Source organism: Pieris rapae, chromosome 24, assembly GCF_905147795.1.
Source record: "Pieris rapae chromosome 24, ilPieRapa1.1, whole genome shotgun sequence".
NCBI classification, from domain to species: Eukaryota; Metazoa; Arthropoda; class Insecta; order Lepidoptera; family Pieridae; genus Pieris; species Pieris rapae.
This window is the reverse complement of record NC_059532.1, coordinates 1,901,864-1,924,595: the sequence shown is the minus strand read 5'-3', so window position 1 is coordinate 1,924,595 and position 22,732 is coordinate 1,901,864. Positions and strand designations below refer to the sequence as shown.

The window sequence follows — 22,732 nt, the reverse complement described above, 5'->3', positions numbered from 1 at the left end:
ACTAGCAGACTCGGCCAAGCGTTGCTGTGGCTAAGGTTTTTGTTATATTACATAGTAGTAAACTATTCAAGGGAAACGGTAGGAGAACTTATGTGAAACGTTGGTACTTTTAACACAGCGCCATCTATTAGTTAGAATTGGATCAAATAATAAACAAATATTTGCAATAAAATAATATTGCGGGCATAAACTAAGAAGTAAGCTATCCTATCTTTTAAGTTATGGTGTGCTAATTTGATTGATATCGGTTCGGTAGTTTAGGAGTCCATAGCGGAAAACATCGTGACAGGAGATTTATATTATATATTACTAGCTGACCCGGCAAACGTTTTTTTGCCATGTTTTTGTGCCAAAAAATTAAAGTTTATAATTAACAAAAAAAACATAAGGGATGATTGTAGAGGGGTGAAAATTTAGGGTTGCATGTATTTTTGTATCGTAAAAAAATAAAAACGAAAAATTTTGTGTCAAAAATAAATAAAAAATTTTAGGGGTGGACCACCCTTAACATTTAGGGGGATGAAAAATAGATGTTGTCCGATTCTGAGACCTACCTAACGCCGCACACAAAATTTCATGAGAATCGGTCGAGCCGTTTCGGAGGAGTTCGGTTACTAACAGCGTGACACAAGAATTTTATATATAAGAAGATGATATTATTAACGCACAGTATCCGCACTCAATATTCACGTGTCAGTTAATTAGTGTTATCTCTACTTAACTATAATCCCGTTAGTTACTAATTAACTAACGGGATAAATTTATATTAATTTATTAATATAAATTTATCCCGTCATGTCAGTATCAATTGACACTTCAACGTATACAGACTTAAAGGTAATACATATATATTTTTAAGACGAGTTAATATTTATTTATTTAATTTGCTTGGCATTGCTTTCCTAGAAATCTTTTCTTCAGCGTGCGACTCTCATACCTAAGGGCGTAGGTTCGATGCCTACCTGTGCACCAATGGACTTTCTTTCCATGTGCGTATTTAACATTTGCTTGAACAGTGAAGGAATACATTGTCAGGAAACCAGCATGTTCTAGACCAAAAAAGTCGACACAGGCAGGCATTAGATTGACATATTATGAAACAGATACAGAAGTTTGAGGCCCAGGGCTAAAATGTTGTAGCACCGCTGATTTTTTATACTTGCTTTACTGCGGTGCTTATAAGTTATTTTCAAATCATGGGATAAAATTATTTTACGATTCTGGATGAAATATCTTCCAGAACGCATTGGATGTGAAATAAAAGCGATAATTTTATTGATATGATTCTTTTGGTTCCATAGTTCATCTATTTATCAAAGACTATGATTAGTAGCAAATATTCAAAGTTTTGTTTTGATGTACTTGTTTATTCGTAAAAGCGAATTTACAACCAATTGCGCTTTTGTGTCTACATTTTCTTCGTCTGTGTATCTAGTAGTTTAAACTAGGAACGGGTATCTGTGGCGATGATAAAGTTATATTTTTAAATGATATATGTACTTAGTCTTGTCATAAATACTGAAACAAAGAACTCTATTTTTGTTTATTATTTATATTATATTATATTATATTATATTATATTATATTATATTATATTATATTATATTATATTATATTATATTATATTATATTATATTATATTATATTATATTATATTATATTATATTATATTATATTATATTATATTATATTATATTATATTATATTATATTATATTATATTATATTATATTATATTATATTATATTTAATTACTATTACTTTTACAGTGTGTTTATGTTGAAGTTTGATCAAATGACAGCTGACCTAACCCAATCCCATCCCTATTTTTTAGTATTATATTGTGGGTAGACTTGAAATTTAATTCCCGGAAGTTGGCAAGCGACATTAGTTTTAGCGTTGAAAGGCTCCAAAGTTTGTTATCGCAATTTTTGTTTAGTATTGCGCAACAATCCGACCGATTGTCTTGCGAGAGTTTTGTTAATCAAAACAAGTGCTATTATATGATTCAAAAGGTATATCTTTTTCACTTTAATGACATGGTTCAATGGCGAATAAATTCCTCGATTAATAAAAAAATATCATTGATGGCGGAGAGTTTATTAACAGTTCTTCTCTTCCCTCGCCCTTGATTTGACAACTGGCAGTAAATGTTATATATATTGAGCAATGCAACTAACTTTTTTCCATCTGTTAATTTGTTTGCGCTGTGATTATAGGGGACATATGAAAATTTAAATGAAAACGGTGGGTTAGTGTGATGATTTTTCATAGACAACTTGAACTGTAGTTACTTTAACAATATTCATAGTTTCAGTTGATGCATATCTAATCCACTCATCCAAACTCAAGTAAACCCCACTAAATGCCATATTAGCACACAATTAAAAATTATACGAAATTATTTATTCCAGGTATCCCAGTCGATATTAATGATGAACAAAATTACGTGAGTAATCTTTTATTATATTTAATTTAATTTCTTAGACATATTTTTTTTAAATTTCAAATTCGTCTAGTTTAGTTTGGGTCTCCAATTAATTTTACTTTATGCAAATTGCGTCATATCGGCTTAGCATTGGCTAACTTGACAAATCGGTGTCTGTCAAATCCTGCTTAGATAATTTATTGATGTGAATCTTCTTTTTTTTTTTTTTTATAGAACAGGGGGCAAACGGGCAGGAGGCTCACCTGATGTTAAGTGATACCGCCGCCCATGGACACCCTCAATGCCAGAGGGCTCGCGAGTGCGTTGCCGGCCTTTTTTTGTCTTCTGACGAGACTTCCAAGAAGGTTGCTTTTAAAGCTCCTGAAGGGGGTAAAAAAGGGGCCAGTGCATGCTTCCTATTTCATGCATTCATTTCCACATTAGGGGGCGTCCATAAATTACGTGAGATGATTTTTTTTTTCTGCCCCCCCCCCCCTGGTGAGATGTCGTGAGATTTTATTCAACCCCCTCCCCCATCCCCCAATCTCACGTGAGATTTTTTAAAATGTGAGTTTGTTACGTAAACGCGTTGGATTGTTATTGTAAAAAGAAAAAAACAAATTTGCTTCGTGCTTTTTAAAAAAATTGCTGCGATATTTGCCGAGACCCCCCTCTCTCCAACGTAAGATTAGATGAGATTTGACTCGACCCCCTCCCCCCCTTAAACACCTCACGTAATTTATGGACGCCCCCTTATGAAGATTCACTTCGCGGGTCCACCCACTATTTTAGTTTTACTTATGCTCTGAAACTACTGAATTATATAAAAAAATATATACATATGTGAACATAATGTGAAAAGAGCGGAGCAATTCTTAAAAGGCCGGCAACGCACTCGCGAGTCGTACGCATCCGCCAAACATCGGCCAATATAAATGCAACTACATTAATAGCAATTAGGCAAGGATTTTGATAATAGTAAATAATTAACACTGAAAGAACTGCTATAACGACCCGGCGAAAGGGCTCCATGCTGCTATCAAAGTTCTGAAATATATATATTTTTAGGTTTTTACTCGGAATATTCCTTTTTACATCTGCTAATGGCCTGCCCAGCGCTGGCAGTTGGCCGAGTTATTTAAATACGGGTCCTTACTCCGAAGCAAGGAACGATCCGAATTTTACACCCAATCAAGGTATTTCTCATTTATTAACTAGTTACAATACACACATGGATGAGTTTGATTCTGATATATTCCGGATTGGTTTGTATAAAATGATCAATGTTCTGAAACTGCATGTCATGTACCAAAATCGCTTTTTAAGGGCAACTCCTTCAACAAAAATTAACAATTCTTATGTAAATTTATTACAAATACTAGCGGATCCGACAGACGTTGTCCTGTCTACACGTCTTTAATTTCAAAATTTCAATTTTTGATAAGCCATTTTGATGAAAATTATTATTCAAATGTTATGAGAATATCTAACGATCCAGCACATGGTCACACACGATATAACACAATGATAACAAAACTTTTTTTAAATTTCGGACAGACTAAAATTAAAATTCGAATATTATTTAAAATTTGACACTGCGATGGTAGCGCCGCCTGTCGGATCCAATGTAAAACATTCCAAAATCAACAACAACTAATAAATTGAAAATTAATTAAAAAAACATTGTCCAGTGGACAAAATTGTGAATCTAAACCATTCCCAGATCCCTTTGAACACACACAAAAAATTTCGTCTAAATCGGTCCAGTCGTTTAGGAGGAGTTCAGTCACATACACACGCACACAAGAAATATATATATTAAGATTGATGAAATATTGATGTGTTTTACAACAGTCTACCAACATTCCGTAACTTTGTTTTGCAGGCTCTTAAATCTTAATGTGGTTTAAGTTTTCAATTAGTTTGTTATCTTTTAGTACTAGTTATTATTAATTTTTAGTTATTTTTTTTTATTATTTTTTTTGTGGTCGTTTCTTTAGTTTTTTCCTTGGACATATTGTTTCGATTTAAATGTAGGTAATTGATGTCATATTTTCTTGTATATTTGAGGCATACATATTGTTTTAGAATGTATAATATAAATAAATAGATATGTCGCAGGCAACTAGGTCAATTTGCCTTTCAATTAACAGGCTAGCTTTTTAACTAAACAACGCCATTTAAGTATTTAACTAGAGGCCTGAAAATTGCAATGTACCGGGGAGCACTGACAATCCTACTTTGTTTTGAAATCGTTGTATTAGTTGTGCCTCTAACTGGTACAGCCCCACAGTTGGCAACCATACATACAGGCATCAGTGGATTTACTATACTAATATTATAAAGAGGAAAGATTTGTATGTAAGTACGTTTGTAACGAAATAGCTCAAATGTACTGGACTGATTTAGATAATGATTAATACAGGCTGAATAAATGAAAGAAAAAAATAACGATATCTACTTAAACAAGGTGTAAAAAATGTCTATTAATTATCTTTCATCACATGCGAGCCCTCTGGCATTGAGAGTGTCCATGGGCGGCGGTATCACTTAACATCAGGTGAGCCTCCTGCCCGTTTGCCCCTGGTTCTATTTAAAAAAAAACATGCGCTGCGAAATCTATTTATGATAGAAAAAAAAACACAATTGTAAAGTAAATTTAAAAAAATATCCACTTATGCGAAGCCGTGACGGGTCGCTAATTGATTTAATCTTATACATATATAAAATTCTTGTGTCACGGGGTTAGTAACCGAACTCCTCCAAAACGGCTCGACCGATTCTCATGAAATTTTGTGTGCATTTTGTGTGTGGTAGGTCTGAGAATCGGACAACATCTATTTTTCATCCCCCTAAATGTTAAGGGTAATCCAGCCTTAAATTGTTTTTTTCAATTTTAGATTTTAAAAAAAAGGTTTATTATACAGCATTAGTAAATACATATAACCCTGAATTTTCATCCCTTTACAATCAACCCATATTTCTTATTATAGTCGATAGTTTTTATTGAACTAAAAATTGCTTCCTAGAAATAATATCCATGGCAAAACGACGCTTGCAGGGTCAGCTAGTATAATTATATAATATTTATTATATAATTATATAATTTAATATTATAATTCTTGGTTACATTTCAGGTCGCAGTAGTTCATGTTTGATGCCCACTGGCGAAGTTGGTGAATGCGTATCATATTACTCCTGTCCTGATGCGCCCATGCCTATATATGATAAAGGGTATATATTAGTTTCTAAGTTATTTTTGAAGAGGAACTTTCATCAATCGGCGTTGTAATAAAAATTACGCGCCATCTTTTACTTGTCCCTACCACGGTTGATTCGAAGAGATTTAAAGCCAATAAAAACTTAAAATTTCTAAAAACTCAATCTAATGGTTGAAAGATTATTAATTATATCGTATACACAGTGTAATGACAATCAGAGGTATGCAAGCTTCACAAACAACAAATCTTGCAACTAATTATTAAACTGGATCCGAAATCGCAGTATGCAGTATCATGTTGTCAAACTGTGAAAATATAAAATAAAATACGTTTATCTTGGAACATAAGATCATCAAGGTATCACTTATTCCACGTCATTAAATTCGAGCCTGTTAGCATCCCTGCTCATCGGCAAAGAAGACAGAGGGTGTTGGCCGAGAGAAAAAGCCGGCGTAAACTCTCGGTACTCTTTAAAAAAAGCAAATCATCAAACAAACAAAACAAAAGCCGTTAATAACAAAAATATATAATAACGATGACAATGATAGTAATAATTATATCACAATTAATGAAATCCTGTAGTCTTGTCTATGATATAAAAAACTTTTTGTTCGGCTTTATCTAATTTAATTTTTTTAACCAATATCTATAAAGATATATTAGATATGGATATATTAGATTATTTTTTGAAGAATAAGGTGATACAGAAGTTTCACTTCGTACGTATACATATAACTAGTACGTATATTAGTACACGGACAAGTTTTTTTTTAAATATTATATTCTGATATGTTTTACATGAAATATTGTTATTTCCAGAAGCATGCTTGCATGTCCACATCCTCTAGAAGTCTGCTGTTCCAATCCGCAAACTGGTAAAGAAGATTTTAACATCAGTTAATAAAATATTTTATTGCATTATGGTCACAAATCTTTGTTTTTAATTCATTTTATTATTCTTTAATTACTCAATATGTCATATGGAACATGGTGTAGTAGTTGCAACTCCTTACAAACATTGTGTAAAAAACCTTGACGATTAAGAGGAAAAGAGTGGCGGAGAGTTTATTGCCAATTTTTCTCTTCCGTTCTACGCCCTTGATTTGAGAACTGGCAGTAAATGTAAAATTAAATTCATTTAATATTTCTTTTTTTTGACGTTCATAAGTGTACATTATATTACCTTTATGAATAAATGAATTTTGACTTTGACTTTGACTTGAGTCACTAATGATCAATCAAACTTATAATTACATTTATACCCAGTTATCAAGGACGAAAACGAATAAAAAGAAGTGACAATTAACTCCCCCTCTTTAAATCGCCATTTTGGTTTACAAGATGCGCGTAAGTCGATAATAATTATTTCTGGCTAAGTATTAATTCTGGCGCTCCACCATAATTTATACGCCCAGACTCCATTATAATGAAAACACACAACTAGTATCACTTGATTTATTTATCACACGATTTCTAGTACAATAACTAACTCAAAATGCGAGCTGCCAACTTTTTTATACAAACCAACTGTGTTTTACAACTGTTAATTCATGTAATCGAAATTACTGTACAATGAAAATTATAAATTAAATTATGAAATATAGTTTAAAAATCAACATTAATATTATAATGAATTGTACATAATTGCAAATGATTTATTTTACACAAATTACTAATTTATTTTAATAACAAAACGCTCATTAATAATAACAAAGTTGGTCGACAGATGGCGTTATTTATAAATATAAACACGTAATTATTACATACTTAAAATGAGTGACAGAATAATGTGTTTAGAATTTACTTTGAAAGTTTCTAAAATCATATAAATATAAATCTTAAATATTATTAACATGTTGTATGATTATATATTAATTGGCGCCCATATGTATCAGAGTGAGCGAGATACAAATGTTGTCTTTGTTTTGTGTTATGAAATATCTTATGTTCTAAACTGTATATTGACATGAAACTGCAGAATTTAACGAAAAATCAAAATAAACTTCAACTTGGATCACAATAACCAATTGAATAATAATAATAATAATTGAACCAATTCGACTTAGGGTCCTTCAAGAAAAGAGCGTACCGATTCTTAAAAGGCCGGCAACGCACTCTTGAGCCCTCTAGCATTGAGAGTGTCCATGGGCGGCGGTATCACTTAACATCAGGTGAGCCTCCTGCCCGTTTGCCCCCTGTTCTATAAAAAAAAACAATAAGCGTCTTAAACGTGAAGTTTTGTCGTTTTCAGCATCAGGTATTTGTGTGAATTAAAATATATTTCAATGAATATTCTTAAAATGGCAATGGTTTTGGGGCTTAAAATAAATAGTATCATTAAAATTCTTTTTTATTTATTTTACCTAATAAAATTTCCTAAATCATCGTATAACCAGATTCGTCTGCGTCTGCATTCATTTGTTTCGTAGCAATTAACTAAATCATGGGAGTTACGTCGTTTCTTATTTTTATTATTATCTCGCTTATATTTTATTATTGTACGCGAGTACTTAATAAAGAGTAAAACTAATATCTTCTAATATTTAAGGCAACGAGATGGCCCAGGATTTGTATGCAAATCTTTTGACATGAAATGAAAAGAAACCAAACCTAACTCATTGAATCCAATCATTAATTCTGATATTGAAACAAATTATTTTATTAATAATTAATTTATCGATGTTTTAAAAATATAATTCACCGACATTTCATAAGCAAAATTTGACTCATATTGTCTTAAATAAATAAATTATTATTCTTCGTATACGAGAAAAGGCTTTATTAGTACTTTAATATTTAAGTACGAATTACATACAAATAAAATGATGACATATGAATATAATTATCGAATAAAGATAATATTATTAATTGTATTCATATTTAATTTCTTATATGACTGCCATCTTTAAACGAGCAATTCTATGTTTAAGTTGATAAAACACGAATAAAATTACATTTTCTAGAAATGATTCCTAGCTAGATCGATTTATCGCCCCCGAAACCCCCCCTATACTAAATTTCATGAAAATCGTTGGAGCCGATTCCGAGATTTTAATTATATGTTTATAGAAGTTTATAGAATTGCTCGTTTAAAGATATAAGATAGTTTTCTTTTGAGTAATAAAGTATTTAACACACTCTCCCACACACACACATACATCCTCTCACCATACTCACAGGGAGAACACTTGAACACTTAACTATAAATAACTTGTTAAAAAGATTATAAATTACAACATATAAGTTTCGCCAATGAGTCATGTACTTGATGCTAGGGTTTTTGTCTAATATATTTAAGGGGTTAGGCGATGTATGCTTAAATACAGGTTCACACCTAGTTTAGCGTCAGATAAACCTGACTAATTTTGTTTACATAACTAGCGCAATTAGATATAAGTTTTTCCTGTGAAACAAATTGAAATAAATTATTATTATTATATATTATAATTAATTCGCTTATAATCTAATGATGTACGCGAGTGACATAAATTAAAACAAAAATCTATTATTTCAAGCACTTCTTCTATAATTTTTATTTATAAATACGAGTGTTTATGTAGGTATAATATTATTTAACTAATTTAGACACCTTTAAAGTAAGCCGGTGTTAAAACGTGATAGTATTATAACTAAATTTTATATACTATAACTAAGTTTAATAAACTATTCAATTATTCTCTTTGCGCGAAGCTTACAGGAAGGAAAATATAAGCCACCAAAATACCGAAAACTGGTTAAAATATATTTTGGTATTTGTTTTACAAGTTACAACTCTTTAATTTATATATACGTTTACGCACAGTTTAAAACATATCTACACTATAATATTATAAAGAGGAAAACTTTGTTTGTTTGATTGTTTGATTGTAATGAATAGGCTCATAAACTACTGGACCGATTTTAGAAATTGTTTCACCATTCGAAAGGTACATTATCCACGAGTAATATAGGCTATATTTAATTTTGAACAAAAATAGGGTTCCGTAAGATATTAGGGTTTTTCGGACACAAGGTGTAAAAAATCAACCAAAAAAGTTACTCATTTTGCGTACCCTGCCTAAACTATTAAAGATAGAACCATAAAATGTTTTAAGTAATTGTAGATCTTATAAATATCTACAAAAAAGTCCGGGACACACTATATCTATCTATGTCGAGTGAGGCACAATAACCATAAATGATATACATGGCAAAACGACGTTTGCCAGTTCAGCTAGTAGCAAATATAGCAGCCAGTCCAGGCCTCGCAAAGCTAGTAAATTTTTGTATAAAATAGCTATAAACTTAATCTATGCATGCGTGATTGTGTGTGTGTGTGTTTGTGTATTATTTGTTGGACTCATTTGTTTCATTTTCAGTTGACATTAACTTGAACATATTTCAGTCAGTATAGAGTTTGAATTCAAACAGCGCTATCAAGCCATGAGGTCAGTAGTTATCATTTAACGCTCAAATATTCCTTGTAGAAAAACATTTAAATATTAATAATTGTATCCTTTAATTAAATTGATATAATACATTAAATATTCATAATTTAACTGTAAAAACGATGTGAAAACAGGAATTAGATTTGAGTAAAGTTCTAGTTGTATTCTGCTCTTGCAAAACAAAAAGAATTTATTGCAATGTATAGCTTTTTTGATTCAAATAGACGATTTTGTTCACAGCATATTAAGCTGTTCAACTTTTTTTATAGACATCATATACTAACAAAACACACATTGACAAACACAAAATAAAAATACTTATTTGTTTTTAAAAGGAATATGTTAGTTACATTTTAAGTGTGTGTGTGGCTAACTAACCCTGGCTTAGCATTTTCTGTTATGTTGATTGGATAGACGCTAATTATAATGTGAGAACAAAGTTATTGACATTTGAAAATACTTTGAGATTCTCTAGAGTATATTCTTATGTTTGCAGGTACATACTGTTCTTATGCCTCTTTCCCCTGATTTACTGCAATTCAATAGACGATTTGACAGATCAATGGATAAATGATTTTATGAATAGCCAGCAAACACATAAAAATAAGCAGAGCGGACCTGATTTGACACCAAGTAGGAAACTTGATTTGACACCTAAGCGGGAATCGAACCCGTCACCTGCACAAAAACCACCCAACCCACAACCGAGTGAGAGTAAGTAATGAAAATCAGTTAGCCGCATTTGTTTCGCTTTAATTTATATTGTAAACTCTATATAACGTCCCGCAAGGGACTTTGCATATTTTGACTTTACAAAGGGTTTTCGTTAAATAGAAATAAAAAAAAAGAAAGAGAAAAAGTGTTTTAAACGCTATTGCGTATTATTATTTTTGTCTTACGTCTATTGCTGCACCAGTAATTTTGTTGTATTTTTTTATTAATATCTTGCAATATTGAAGCATGTTTGTGTTACGCTCAAGCAATCCTAATTCGTACTCAAACGAATGGATTTCTTAGAAAGTTCAGTACAAGTAGTGGCACGAAACTCTAGCGCTGACCGTTATTGCGCAGAAGTAAAAAATAAGGTACCTGAAGGGTCTAGCGGAATGGAGAGCGTCGATTAGCTCTCCAGTCGCATTCCGGCCCCCGCACCACAGTACACATGCGCAACAATCCTCTCCAGGTATCGACCAGCGCTAGACTTACGTGCCGCTGCCTATACGTATGATTCCGATAGTCCAGTTCACGGGTTAGGACAATAGAGCGAAAAAATATGTACACAGTACTTTTCTATTATTTAACTTTCCTTATTGAGGGGTGTGTTCTTTCTATGTGTGCTAATTACTATACAGACATGAAAGCTTGTAGCACCACCAACCAAAAAATAATTTTGCGTTTTTGTACGTAATTGCATGAATCGCATTTAGCAAAGCCAAGACAGAGTAGTTTTAAATTATTAAATAGATGAACAAATGTTCTTAAACATCTTATCTAATAAAGTAGCTTATTCGAAGCAGACAGTTGTAGTGATATCTATAACCAGTATAATGGCGTCATAATATACCTGGTGTCATAATATTTGTTTCTTGCAGAAGTGAGCAGGTCTTGTGTGACTAATAACAATGTCAATGGAGAATGTGTGGAGTATTTTCTATGTGAAGACTACAGCACCATTATTGACGACGAAGCGGACGTTCTTACTCCGAAGTGAGTTAACTTTAGCGTGCAATAAAATTGTAAATTCCAACAGTTTATCTTAGCGGTTATCTGGTCTTTACTTAAATATCAGTAATGATTTTATTATACGCACAAAGGGGCAGTTCAAGTAAGCAGATTCACTGCAATTTATCCCCCCTTTTATCCCCCCTCTCAAAGAGACCTTTCTTTTTGATAGCAAAAGTAAGCAAAGATCTCAAAAATAAAAGTAATATTTTTTTGTAGGAAAAGATTGCATTGCATGCATTTCGTTTTCAAGCATAGCCAATATCGGGGTAATATGTGTAAAATAAGAAAATAATTAATGTTGGTCATAGACTTTATATCTATATTCACACTATTTTTTTTTAATAGCCTTTATTCAGATACATTTTACATTATATATATACATTTAACAAATTTCCAATTTAATCCAATTCTGGTGCATCTGTGTGCTCTCTGCCATGTACCACCTGCCGTTTCTTTAATGTGGTCAATCCACCTTCTCAATTGTCTCCCTCTTTTGCGTTTGCTGTACCTTGGGCACCAGTTAAGCAGTTTTAGGTATTACCTTAGTTATTTTACTTAATGCTGTATTCTTTATTTTGTCTCTTCTTGTTTTCCCTATCATACATCACATATTCACACTGTTTACACACTGACAAAATAAATAAACCATATAACCAAACCAAATAACCATATGCGACGGAATCGCCATCTAAAGTTCTAATATGTAACTACTAAAGGAGTTATTTTTTTTACTTGGGGAAATGCATTGCGTATACCCTTCCGCGGCGCGACTGCTTGGTGCAGAAGGGTTATCTGGGACTCGCCATTGTGCATACCCACTAAAACCCCAAGGTGCCATCAACAATCGCCTTATGCGGGATGCGGTAACAGCAGAGCCTTATACTAAAGGAGTCCATCAACCTAGGGTGTATTTTTTTCTTTCTCAATCAATCTCAATCAATACCAATTCAAGTTAGGGTCCTTCAAGAAAAGAGCGTACCAATTCTTAAAAGGCCGGCTATGCAGTCGCGAGCCCTCTGACATTGAGAGTGTCCATGGGCAGCGGTAACACTTAACATCAGGTGAGTCTCCTACGCGTTTTCCCTCTGTTCTATAAAAAAAAATCGCTCTCCTTTTTTTTCTACAAAAACGCGTCATGAATCAATTTTTTTTAATTTTTACCCTGGTGCGCCTAACGAAGTTTCAATTCAAAAATATTTTTAATTTGTTTTCCAGAGACGGCAGCAAAACCTGCAGTCACCATTTAGAAGTTTGCTGTGAACTCGACGATATAAATTACAGTGACGAGAACACAGACTCTGTAGGGCTTTCTAACGAAAATTCTTTCGATAGTGCTCCTGCCATCCCAAACCCAACTACTCCCAACAAACAAACTCCTCTAAACCACCCAGTTACCCAACGTCCCTTCACAATACCGAAGAATCCTTTAGCTAAGCCTACCTTATCCAGTACTGATGCGAATGACAGTAAAAGTAAGTTCATAATTATGGTTTCTTTTTAATTTAAGAGCAATGTTGGCCTAGTGGCTTAAGCGTGCGACTCTCATACCTGAGGTTGTAGGTTCGATCCCCGGCTGTGCACCAATGGACTTTCTTTCTATGTGCGTATTTAACATTTGCTCGTACAGTGAAGGAAAACATCGTGAGGAAACTAACATGTCTTAAACCCAAAAAGTCGACGGCGTGTGTCACTGGAGGCTAATCACCTACTTTCCTATTAGATTTAAAAATGATCATAAAACAGATTCAAAAAATCTGAGGCCAAGATCTAAAGAGGTTGTAGCGCCACTGATTTTTTTTAAAGATAAAATAGATTCAGAAAGAGGTTCAAAGAGAAAAACTTACGAAAGACATCATAAGAAGCAGGCAGAATGTTGCCATTTTTGATAGCTGCCACATTTCTGGCCTGTCACGTAAAAACGTATTCTAAATTTCTGGATCTATCTAGGAACTACTGTATTTCCAGTAGAAGGGAGCTTTGCAAGAATAAAATGCCAACTTCAGAGTGTAACAGGTGTCCGATTTAATTTAATTTGCGACCGTCTGTGTCACACAACTGGCGCATAAAATTCAATATTTCCTAGTCTGGAATTGTTTGTTTAATTAATGATTTCACTTGGGACCTGTTTTTTTTAATAGAACAGGGAGCAAAAGCAGGAGGCTCACCTGATGTTATGTGATACCGACAATTGATGTGAATTTCCCAGGCTTTACTCGTAGTAGTTAAGATAGGCATGTGAAAATCAATTTACTAACCTGTACTTTCCTTTCTTTCCACGATAGAAGAACTAAGTCGCGAGACTTCGTTTTTCACAAGTAACGTTTTTGATGACATACAGATTAGGCTCAATAACATACTCAGCAACGCGAGGCGGTACTACAATCTGGGTAAATACTTACTACTATATTATAAGCTGCGAATTCGGCCCCACAGTACTGTTCTAACCAGTGGGAGGCAACTCCCCAGTACCAGCCCTTTTTACTTAACCATATTCAAGAGCATTGCGTGGAGATGTGAGGTCTCTCTGCATGTTCTACCGAGAGTATCTGAACATTTTATTTTAACCCACACGGTAGCAGAAGGTAGTTGTCTAATTGGCAACCCATCAAGGCAAGTCAATCAGCAAACACGGATGAATTTTTAATGAAATAAAATATGTGTGTGTACCAGAGTACACAGGTAAGAAGTGGAACTTCTTTACGACATATAATTTTTCTACTATTTGCAACTTCACGAAAATGGGGTAGATAAGGCTTAAGCCTTAAGAAAAAGAATTTTTTCAATCATATTTATTAATACTTGCTAATTTTAACAGATTTATATACATTCACTGATACTTACAATCAAAAAGTGAGGTTAACCTCAAATAAATATTAAAATCATGCTCATACGTGTTGATTTCATAATACGAAATGTAAAATCACTCTCACTTTTCTTATAAATTCACCTAAATTTGAACAAGTCTTTTTATTTTATCACTTTCAAATTAATATATTGTTATTATTATTTCAAACCAAACTTCAAAACTAATATATTGTTGTTATTTAATATTAACAATATATTAGTTTTGAAGTATAATATAATATGATAATTCATATATTACATTACGTCACTATACTAAACTTCGATAAAAAAGCAACATGGCGCGTAACCGAAAAACGTGACGATTTTCTTACAAAATTTCACCCATACGGCGATAAAGAAGTTTCCTTTCAAAAAGTTTGTTATTCCACAGTATCTCTCTACGTTAACCACAGATCTCAATGTGGCTGGAGTAATATACAAATGAGCCAAGACAAACAGGACAATTTTCGACCTACCAACAATACTAGTGCATCTTATGGCGAATATCCTTTTGTGGTCGCTGTCATGTTGTAAGTTTTATCAGTATTATTATTTAAAGACTCTGTCGCGAATTTTGGGAATTACCTTTAAGTCCCTATCCACTAAGATCCTTCTCTATCTTTCTTAATTATAAAAAAAAAAGTTTATTTTGGAACATAAGATAAGCATGGTATCACTTATTCCACGTCATTAAATTCGAGCCCGTTGGCAGCCCTACTCATCGGCAAAGAAGACAGAGGGTGTTGGCCGAGAGAAAAAGCCGGCGTAAAAAACTCTCGGTACTCTTTTTTAAAAAAAGCAAATCATCAAACATATTTACAATATTTAAAACAAATATAGCAAATTAATTAGAAGTAGCCTGTACAGCACTAGTCCCAGGCCCTTTTATCAACTTAATAATCAGTAACTTTATATAGTAAGCCTTTTTACACAGTTTTTAATAAATGGCAGAGATAAAAGAGCCTCTGGGATTTTATTAAAGAAGAGAGTCCCTTTTCCCAAAAAAGAATTACTAACTTTAGACAGTCTAGTGCGGCGAAATTTCAGCCTGCGTTTGTTCGTCTGCGAGTATTGACATTGTGCGTATGTTCTTTTCTAGTACTAGTAGTACTTATCACTATTTTTGTATACATACATAATATTTTCATAAATATATCGCGAGGGAAAGGTAAGTATATTAATTTCCTTAAATTTATTTAATTAATTAATCTACTGTGTAACCATTTCCTATCAACAACGTATCCCTAACTTTAATATTTACCGATCTAACTGAAATTAAACTGAAATTACCGTGATTCTTGTTCCCTTTGTTTAATAAAATTATCCGGCTCGAAGGACCAAAATGTACGATTTTTGGGTGACCAGGGTGCTTTAAAGAGCTATATTATTTATTTTATTTAATATTATTATTTATTATTTTCTATCATTTATTCCTAGCTAGATCGATTTATCGCCCCGAAACCCCCCGTATACTAAATTTCATGAAAATCGTTGGAGCCGATCCCGAGATTCCAATTATATATATATATATATATACATAATATATATATACAAGAATTGCTCGTTTAAAGATATAAGATAAGATAATATATAAAAAGACCGGGAAAGGGATGCCCTCTACAATATGTACACTAACGCTCTCAATAGAGAACATTAGATAGGAATTTAAGTTTATTTAATTTCATATTTTTACTGTCAATCAATTTAAATATACCTTGTTTACAGGAGAAGCGATAGTGACGTTTGGTCGTCAAAATACTACGTCGGTGGCGGGGCATTAATACACTACAGAGTCGTTTTAACAACTGCTCATGGTATTGAAAAGCTACAAGCCAATCAGGTTAGTTTCTTAAAGTTAGAAAGCTTGTAATAGGAGAATGTAAAAAGACGAAAAGTAGCTACATCAGGAGAAATACGCGCGGACACGAGACATTATTATTATTTATAGAACAGGAGGCTCACCTGTTGTGAAGTGATTCCGCCGCCCATGGACACTCTCAATGCCAGAAGGCTCGCGAGTGGGTTGCTAAAACTAATTTTAGGTTGACGGAGTCCTATAGTCATAAATATGTTTAAAATTTAAATAGTCCTTCAGCGTGTTAAATGCACAGATAGAAAGAACAACCACACTTCTAATTAGTATTATTGCTTTGGAAACATTTTCAGTTGAAGTGCCGTGCTGGCGAATATGACGTGCAAACAGTGAAAGAGCAATATCTCCACCAAGAGAGGAATGTCAATAAAGTTGTTATACACGAAGACTATTATAGAAGTAAGAAGTATCATAATGTTATTACATTATTTATTTATTTATTTATTAACACTTCGTTGCATTACATAAAAGGAAAATATTAAACATAATTTAATGACAAGCAACTGGCGGCTTTATAACGCTTTAGAGCGATTTCTTTCTGACAACCACTGTGAGTAAAGGAATAAACCACTATGAGTATATTACATAATACATATATTTAGTTAATTGTTATGAGGTGGGAACATAAACATAGTTTTTCTGTGAATCAGTACCTCGAACAATTTACAACTTATTTATTAGAATTATACTATAAAACATAATAATAATAAATAGTGCGCAATGAGACGGTTCTTTATCAATGTCAATATATGGAGTCTGGAAACCGTATATATATAGTCGTATCAAAATTTCCCCCACTCCCTTATTTAATGGAATTTATTTCAGTTATTTAATATATAAGAAGTTTGCCGGTGTCTGTAACGGATATATATTTATTTACAGCTAGTCCTTCGACAAGGGCCTTCTCTATTTTTTCAATCGCGGTGATTCCTAATGGTTCCAATCCACATTGGGCTAACTACCGTTTCTACACCAGCCTCCAATCCTCTTATTCGTCTGCCTGTCGTTTGTCACCCAATTCGTGGACCACTCTGTTACAATTCTGTTCCATTTTTTGATTCCTTTCCCATATTAGATGACCCGTCTATTTCCACTTTAGTTTTCGTGGAGTATGCGTCTTTAAATTTTGTATTTATTTTAATATCGCTTTCTTTATATTTTGTACTAAACTAACTATTGATTCTTAAATTTCCAGCTTCGCTATACAATGACGTTGCTCTATTGTTTTTGGAGACGGAGTTCACAGCAGCTGCAAATATCGGTGTAGCCTGCCTAGCATCCGTCTTTCCCCCAGTAGAAGATTGCTACTCTATGGGCTGGGGCAGAGATGTGCCAATCGATAGACGGGGGAATTTCGTTGCGATCCTTAAAAAGGTGATAATCTATCTCATTGTCTAATGATTACCGTGTTTGATATGAGATACATAAAATATCACAAAAGCCAAAAAAATAATAAACCTGTCAAATATAGTCTATAATATATAAAACAATATACTCATTTTATTAATATATTTTATATTCATTCTCAGGTCCCACTACCTCTTGTAAGCGCGAAAGATTGTGAATATTTGCTTCAGACGAATTCTCGTCTTGGTCCATATTTTGAACTCCACAATTCGCTGACATGCGCCGGCGGTGAAAGTATGGTTGACACCTGCACAGGCGACGGTGGCTCCCCACTTGTTTGTGCTGTTGAAGTAAGTACCATTAAGGGTGTAAAATCGCTTTATCAATCTTAATTTTATATTTGGAAAATTGGAATGATAATGGGACTAATAAAAATAGACTAAGTCTCCAACTAATATTTTTATTGAATTCTGTGTCTTAGAGAGTACGACCTACATCATACTTAACAATTATTTAGATTATATACACATATATTATTACATATATTATATTATATACACACATATTAAAGTAGTGTGGAGCTCTGGCTTGTACACAGTAATAGTCTATACACTACACGGTCAGCTGCTGCGAACTATGTGCGCCGCCATATTGGCCATGGCTGCTATGACGAGCGCCTTTCACTTTATCCCTACTCCGCGGCCGACCGTCACGCGACATGCGCCACACAGACCAAAAAGTTCGAGACGATGTAATAAAAGTTTCACTTCAAAATACAAAACTAAAACGTCTCTTGTATGTAAAAACATGACCATATATTTCTAGAAAGATAAAGGCAGCTAGATTTTATATACATTTTCATATTTTACAGACGAGTGGTATTGAAAAACGATATGTGGTGGTGGGTCTGGGGGCCTACGGGCTCGGGTGTGGCAAGATAGGTGTACCTGGAGTCTACGTGAACATCCCACACTTGTACAACTGGGTGACAAACCAGCTCGACTGGGAACATGTTGACAAGAAATTTGTTTTATAAAAATAAATTAGTCTGACTGTTTTCTTTTAATTTAATTATGTCTGGCATTTCTATTTCACATATTAGTTTATTAAAATGTAGGTTCAGGGTCAAGAGGATGTTTTTAATTGTTTTTTTTTTTAATTATTTAAAATTATATAAGATTTACTAAATCTATATAAATAAAAACGAGTCGAAAAGTATTAAGCGCAAAACTCGAAAATTTCTGAACCAGTTTGAGTATATATTTATTGTTTGATCTCTTAGCAAACTTAATTGAGAGAAATAATAATAAAGGCGTGCGTATAAAGAACCTACACATGCTAGAATTGAAACTTCTTTGTAAATTAATTATTACTAAGGTAAAAGCCCCAATAGATAATCCTGTATATGATTTCTCCGTGTATTTCTATATCTATATTTACACTACACTGTATATACGTGTTAATTGTAATATAAATAAATATTTTTTTTACGTTTACTGCACAAAACGTTATGCGACAGAATTGCCAACTAAAGTTCTTATCTCTACTAAACGAATACATCAACAAATAGAGTGTATTTTTTCTCGATCTCTCTTTCTCCTTCTCTCAACCACTCTATCCCTTTCCATCCCTCATGCGCCTATAGATATAAGGATAGAAATTGCTTCCTTCGTCCTTGTTCCCGTCTTTAGTCTCCGCCATTTCGGAATCGCCAACACGAGATAAGCTTCTTTTACTATACGAGATAAGTCTTTTAAGTCATTGTTTATTACAACTTTTTGGTGAAAGACCCAGAATTTGGATTTTAATAAACGTAACATTTTATTCACCATGTGAATTTAAATATGCTTTATTGAAAATGCAAGCGCAAGTTAAGCTATTTATTTATTTGAAAAGATTTAAAAAACCGGCCCAGATTATTAATTAATCGCTACAATTCTAATATAAATTGTTACGTTTAAAATTGATTTATAATATTAAATAATTAATAATAATAAAATGTTAATAAAATCTAAATCTCTTATTTATTATTTTTAAACTATGTTTTTTACAATCAGAAAATGCCAAATACATATATATATTTTATCAAATTGACCTCACTGACTTGTAATGTAACGTGTACTACTTTTGTAGGTTTGCGTTGCCACAATCAGTAACCAATAAGAGACATTAGTTAAAAGAAAACACAATCTGTCTCTCATGTATATTCTTAATATGTACAACTTAAATAAATTCTGCAATATCTGAAACAAGGCTTACATATTGGACGTTCTATGGGCTGCGCGATACAAAACGACGAGATTGTTATAGGATACTAGCTGACCCGGCAAACGTTGTTTTGCCATGTTTTTGTGCCAAAAAATTAAAGTTTATAATTAACAAAAAAAACATAAAGGATGATTGTAGAGGGGTTATATATTTATTTGCAAGAATATGATACAATAATGTTTTTGTGATACAATCTAATGTTCGCATATTCTTATACACATACAATGGCGTGCAAATTTGTCTTAAATTGAATTTTACATAGATATTACATATGAGTCATAATATAGTCAATCCTTGTAATATTTTATCACTACATTATAAATTATTGAAATATATGATAACGTTATCAAATTAATATTAATTATAATAATTCACGACAAGTCAATTTTTTAAAACTTGTATTTTTTTTACGATATTGCATTATTTGTGAAATTTATTACTTATTAAAAAAATGTTTTAACTGAATTACACGTTTATTATCGTAATTACGCTACAATTTTTATACAACAGTCGTGGTCAGCGACTTACACTTCGTATTCGTACATAAGCAAGTTAATAAATTACTTTAATAACTTAACTTAAACTTATATAACTCTTTGACATGTGATCAAATTGGAAGGAGGTAATCACAAACAGAAATAATATTTGCAATAAACCAAATTTTATAGCTAGTACAGTATTATAACAATAAATATGAACAAGACTAGTTATGAAATCTTACATTTAGAAAAATACATTTAGAAAACTGACCGCGCAGAGTTAGTTAGACACCAATATTTGTAATAATTCTTATCTAAAAAATACAACGATTTAATCGTTAAGCTTCTTTTTCTTGTATTTAATAACATCTGAAATCTTTGCTGTTACGTTTCTTTTTCAACGTCAGTAACTCCTGTTTTAAATTCTTGTTTTTTTGACAATTCTTCATTTCTTTTACTTCTTTCCATGGCTGTGGGTTATTATGAATCTTTTGCATTGTGGTTTGCATTGCCAAAGGAAATGTATAAAGAGCAGATTCGTTTATTTATAGAGGAGTGACTACACCTACTAAGCTACTATCGGAAAGTCAATCATTATACTTCCTCTAGTAATCAATCTAATTCTTAAACCGTTTAATTAATCTGAATAGGTTAATTCAATCCATATTACCTATCTATTATTATTACAAGATCACATTGATATTTTTAAATGGATATTTGAAATGTATTTCTACCAACACGCCGTTTAGGCGTTATACGCACTATAATTACTCATTATCTAATTAATATATTTTAAAAAAATATATAAAAAAAAGCTAAAGTCTGCAAATACAGGGGTCTAGGCTCTGAATATGATTTTGTCCCATTCGGTGTCGAGACCCTTGGTCCGTGGGGTCCTAGCGCGTTAAGGCTTTTTAGGGAATTATCAAAAAGGTTAGTCGACATCACAGGAGAACGAAGAGCTGGCAGCTACCTCGTACAAAGAATTAGTCTAGCTATTCAAAGAGGGAACGCTGCTAGTATCTTCGGAACCTTGCCTAAAGGGACTCCTTTTAATAACCTTTTTAATAATTAAATTTTAAGGTTAGTTATTAGGTATATTTTTAGGTATTATGTTATTTGTTTTGAATAAAATCTAATTAATATATTTCTCATTAAATTGACATCACTGACCTGTAAACATTTCGGTTTTGCCCACATTAATTAACCGATAAGTTAATATTAGTTAAAGGAAAACACAACTTTTGCTTATTAATAGATGAAATATACCAAAAATTTATTTAAATGAAGGTAGATTTACATATGACGTCCTGATTTAAAAGCCGTTTGCTTTTATTACGTTATTTATTCATACGAGTATAGGTAACAAAAAGTACAAGTATGAACGTGAATAATATAATTACAGAAAGTACTTTAAAAGGACGAAGAACAGAAGAGAAGAACTAAGGCAAATAGTGTCACCGTCATAATAAAGCGCAAAATTTTAGAAGTAAAACCTTTTTTGGCAACGAAAAAGCGATAGCAAAAGTGAGACACATAAATTCATACGATTTAACGTGGAAAACAAAACTTTGTTGTGCAAAAATAATAAATAAGATATTTGATATTCAAATCAATTACAAAATGAGATGAAATTTATAATTTTTATTTAAGTTCATGTTTTTTAATTATTTTAGTTTTTATCACAATTAAAGATTGATCATATTAAGCATGACTTTTTTAAAATTTATTTAAGTATTCCTACAGCTAATCGCTAAACAATATCCAAACAATTATATTACACACAAAAGCCAAAGCGGAATACACATTGAAACAGAAACATAAAGCACAGTTTTACAAAGCACAGTTGTTAGTAATATAAATTTATATTTTATATAAATCAGTTAAAATATAACAATTTGTATAAAAATTGTAGTGGGTAATTTTTTATAAGAATCGATTTTTGAAGTTATACTTCTTTGGCGCGATGGAGAAAAATGATGAGAGTGAATTTTGCGCGCGCACACCGACACCTTAATTCGACATCGATAACTATGTTCAAGTTGTATATTCTAGTATTTTTATCTTTAGATCACGTGTTTCCTAACAGTACAATTAAACTGTGTGAATAAATAAATATTA

The 22,732-nt window shown here is 32.4% G+C and overlaps 2 protein-coding genes across 2 annotated transcripts; both read left to right on the top strand.

The window, feature by feature from the left end:
- The first annotated feature begins 731 nt into the window (after positions 1-731).
- LOC110997700 lies at positions 732-6,562 on the top strand. The gene is made up of 5 exons (XM_022265968.2): positions 732-837; positions 2,414-2,448; positions 3,496-3,623; positions 5,565-5,661; positions 6,468-6,562. Exons 1-5 carry the CDS (start codon positions 796-798, stop codon positions 6,547-6,549), a joined length of 384 nt encoding a protein of 127 aa, XP_022121660.2. The 5' UTR covers positions 732-795; the 3' UTR covers positions 6,550-6,562.
- Positions 6,563-10,012: 3,450 nt separating this feature from the next.
- Positions 10,013-18,911, top strand: LOC110997697 (serine protease grass-like). Its single transcript, XM_045633701.1, has 11 exons — positions 10,013-10,075; positions 10,572-10,789; positions 11,668-11,782; positions 13,016-13,272; positions 14,083-14,187; positions 15,036-15,174; positions 16,370-16,484; positions 16,811-16,916; positions 17,713-17,891; positions 18,047-18,214; positions 18,736-18,911. Exons 1-11 carry the CDS (start codon positions 10,071-10,073, stop codon positions 18,898-18,900), a joined length of 1,572 nt encoding a protein of 523 aa, XP_045489657.1. The 5' UTR covers positions 10,013-10,070; the 3' UTR covers positions 18,901-18,911.
- Positions 18,912-22,732: the final 3,821 nt, after the last annotated feature.

Coding starts and splice junctions, on each gene's coding strand:
- LOC110997697 (XM_045633701.1), top strand. Junction 11,783..13,015: donor GCGGACGTTCTTACTCCGAA/GTGAGTTAACTT, acceptor TTTGTTTTCCAG/AGACGGCAGCAAAACCTGCA. Junction 14,188..15,035: donor GAGGCGGTACTACAATCTGG/GTAAATACTTAC, acceptor GTTATTCCACAG/TATCTCTCTACGTTAACCAC.
- LOC110997700 (XM_022265968.2), top strand. CDS start 796: ATGTCAGTATCAATTGACACTTCAACGTATACAGACTTAAAG. Junction 2,449..3,495: donor TTAATGATGAACAAAATTAC/GTGAGTAATCTT, acceptor ATATATTTTTAG/GTTTTTACTCGGAATATTCC. Junction 5,662..6,467: donor ATGCCTATATATGATAAAGG/GTATATATTAGT, acceptor TGTTATTTCCAG/AAGCATGCTTGCATGTCCAC.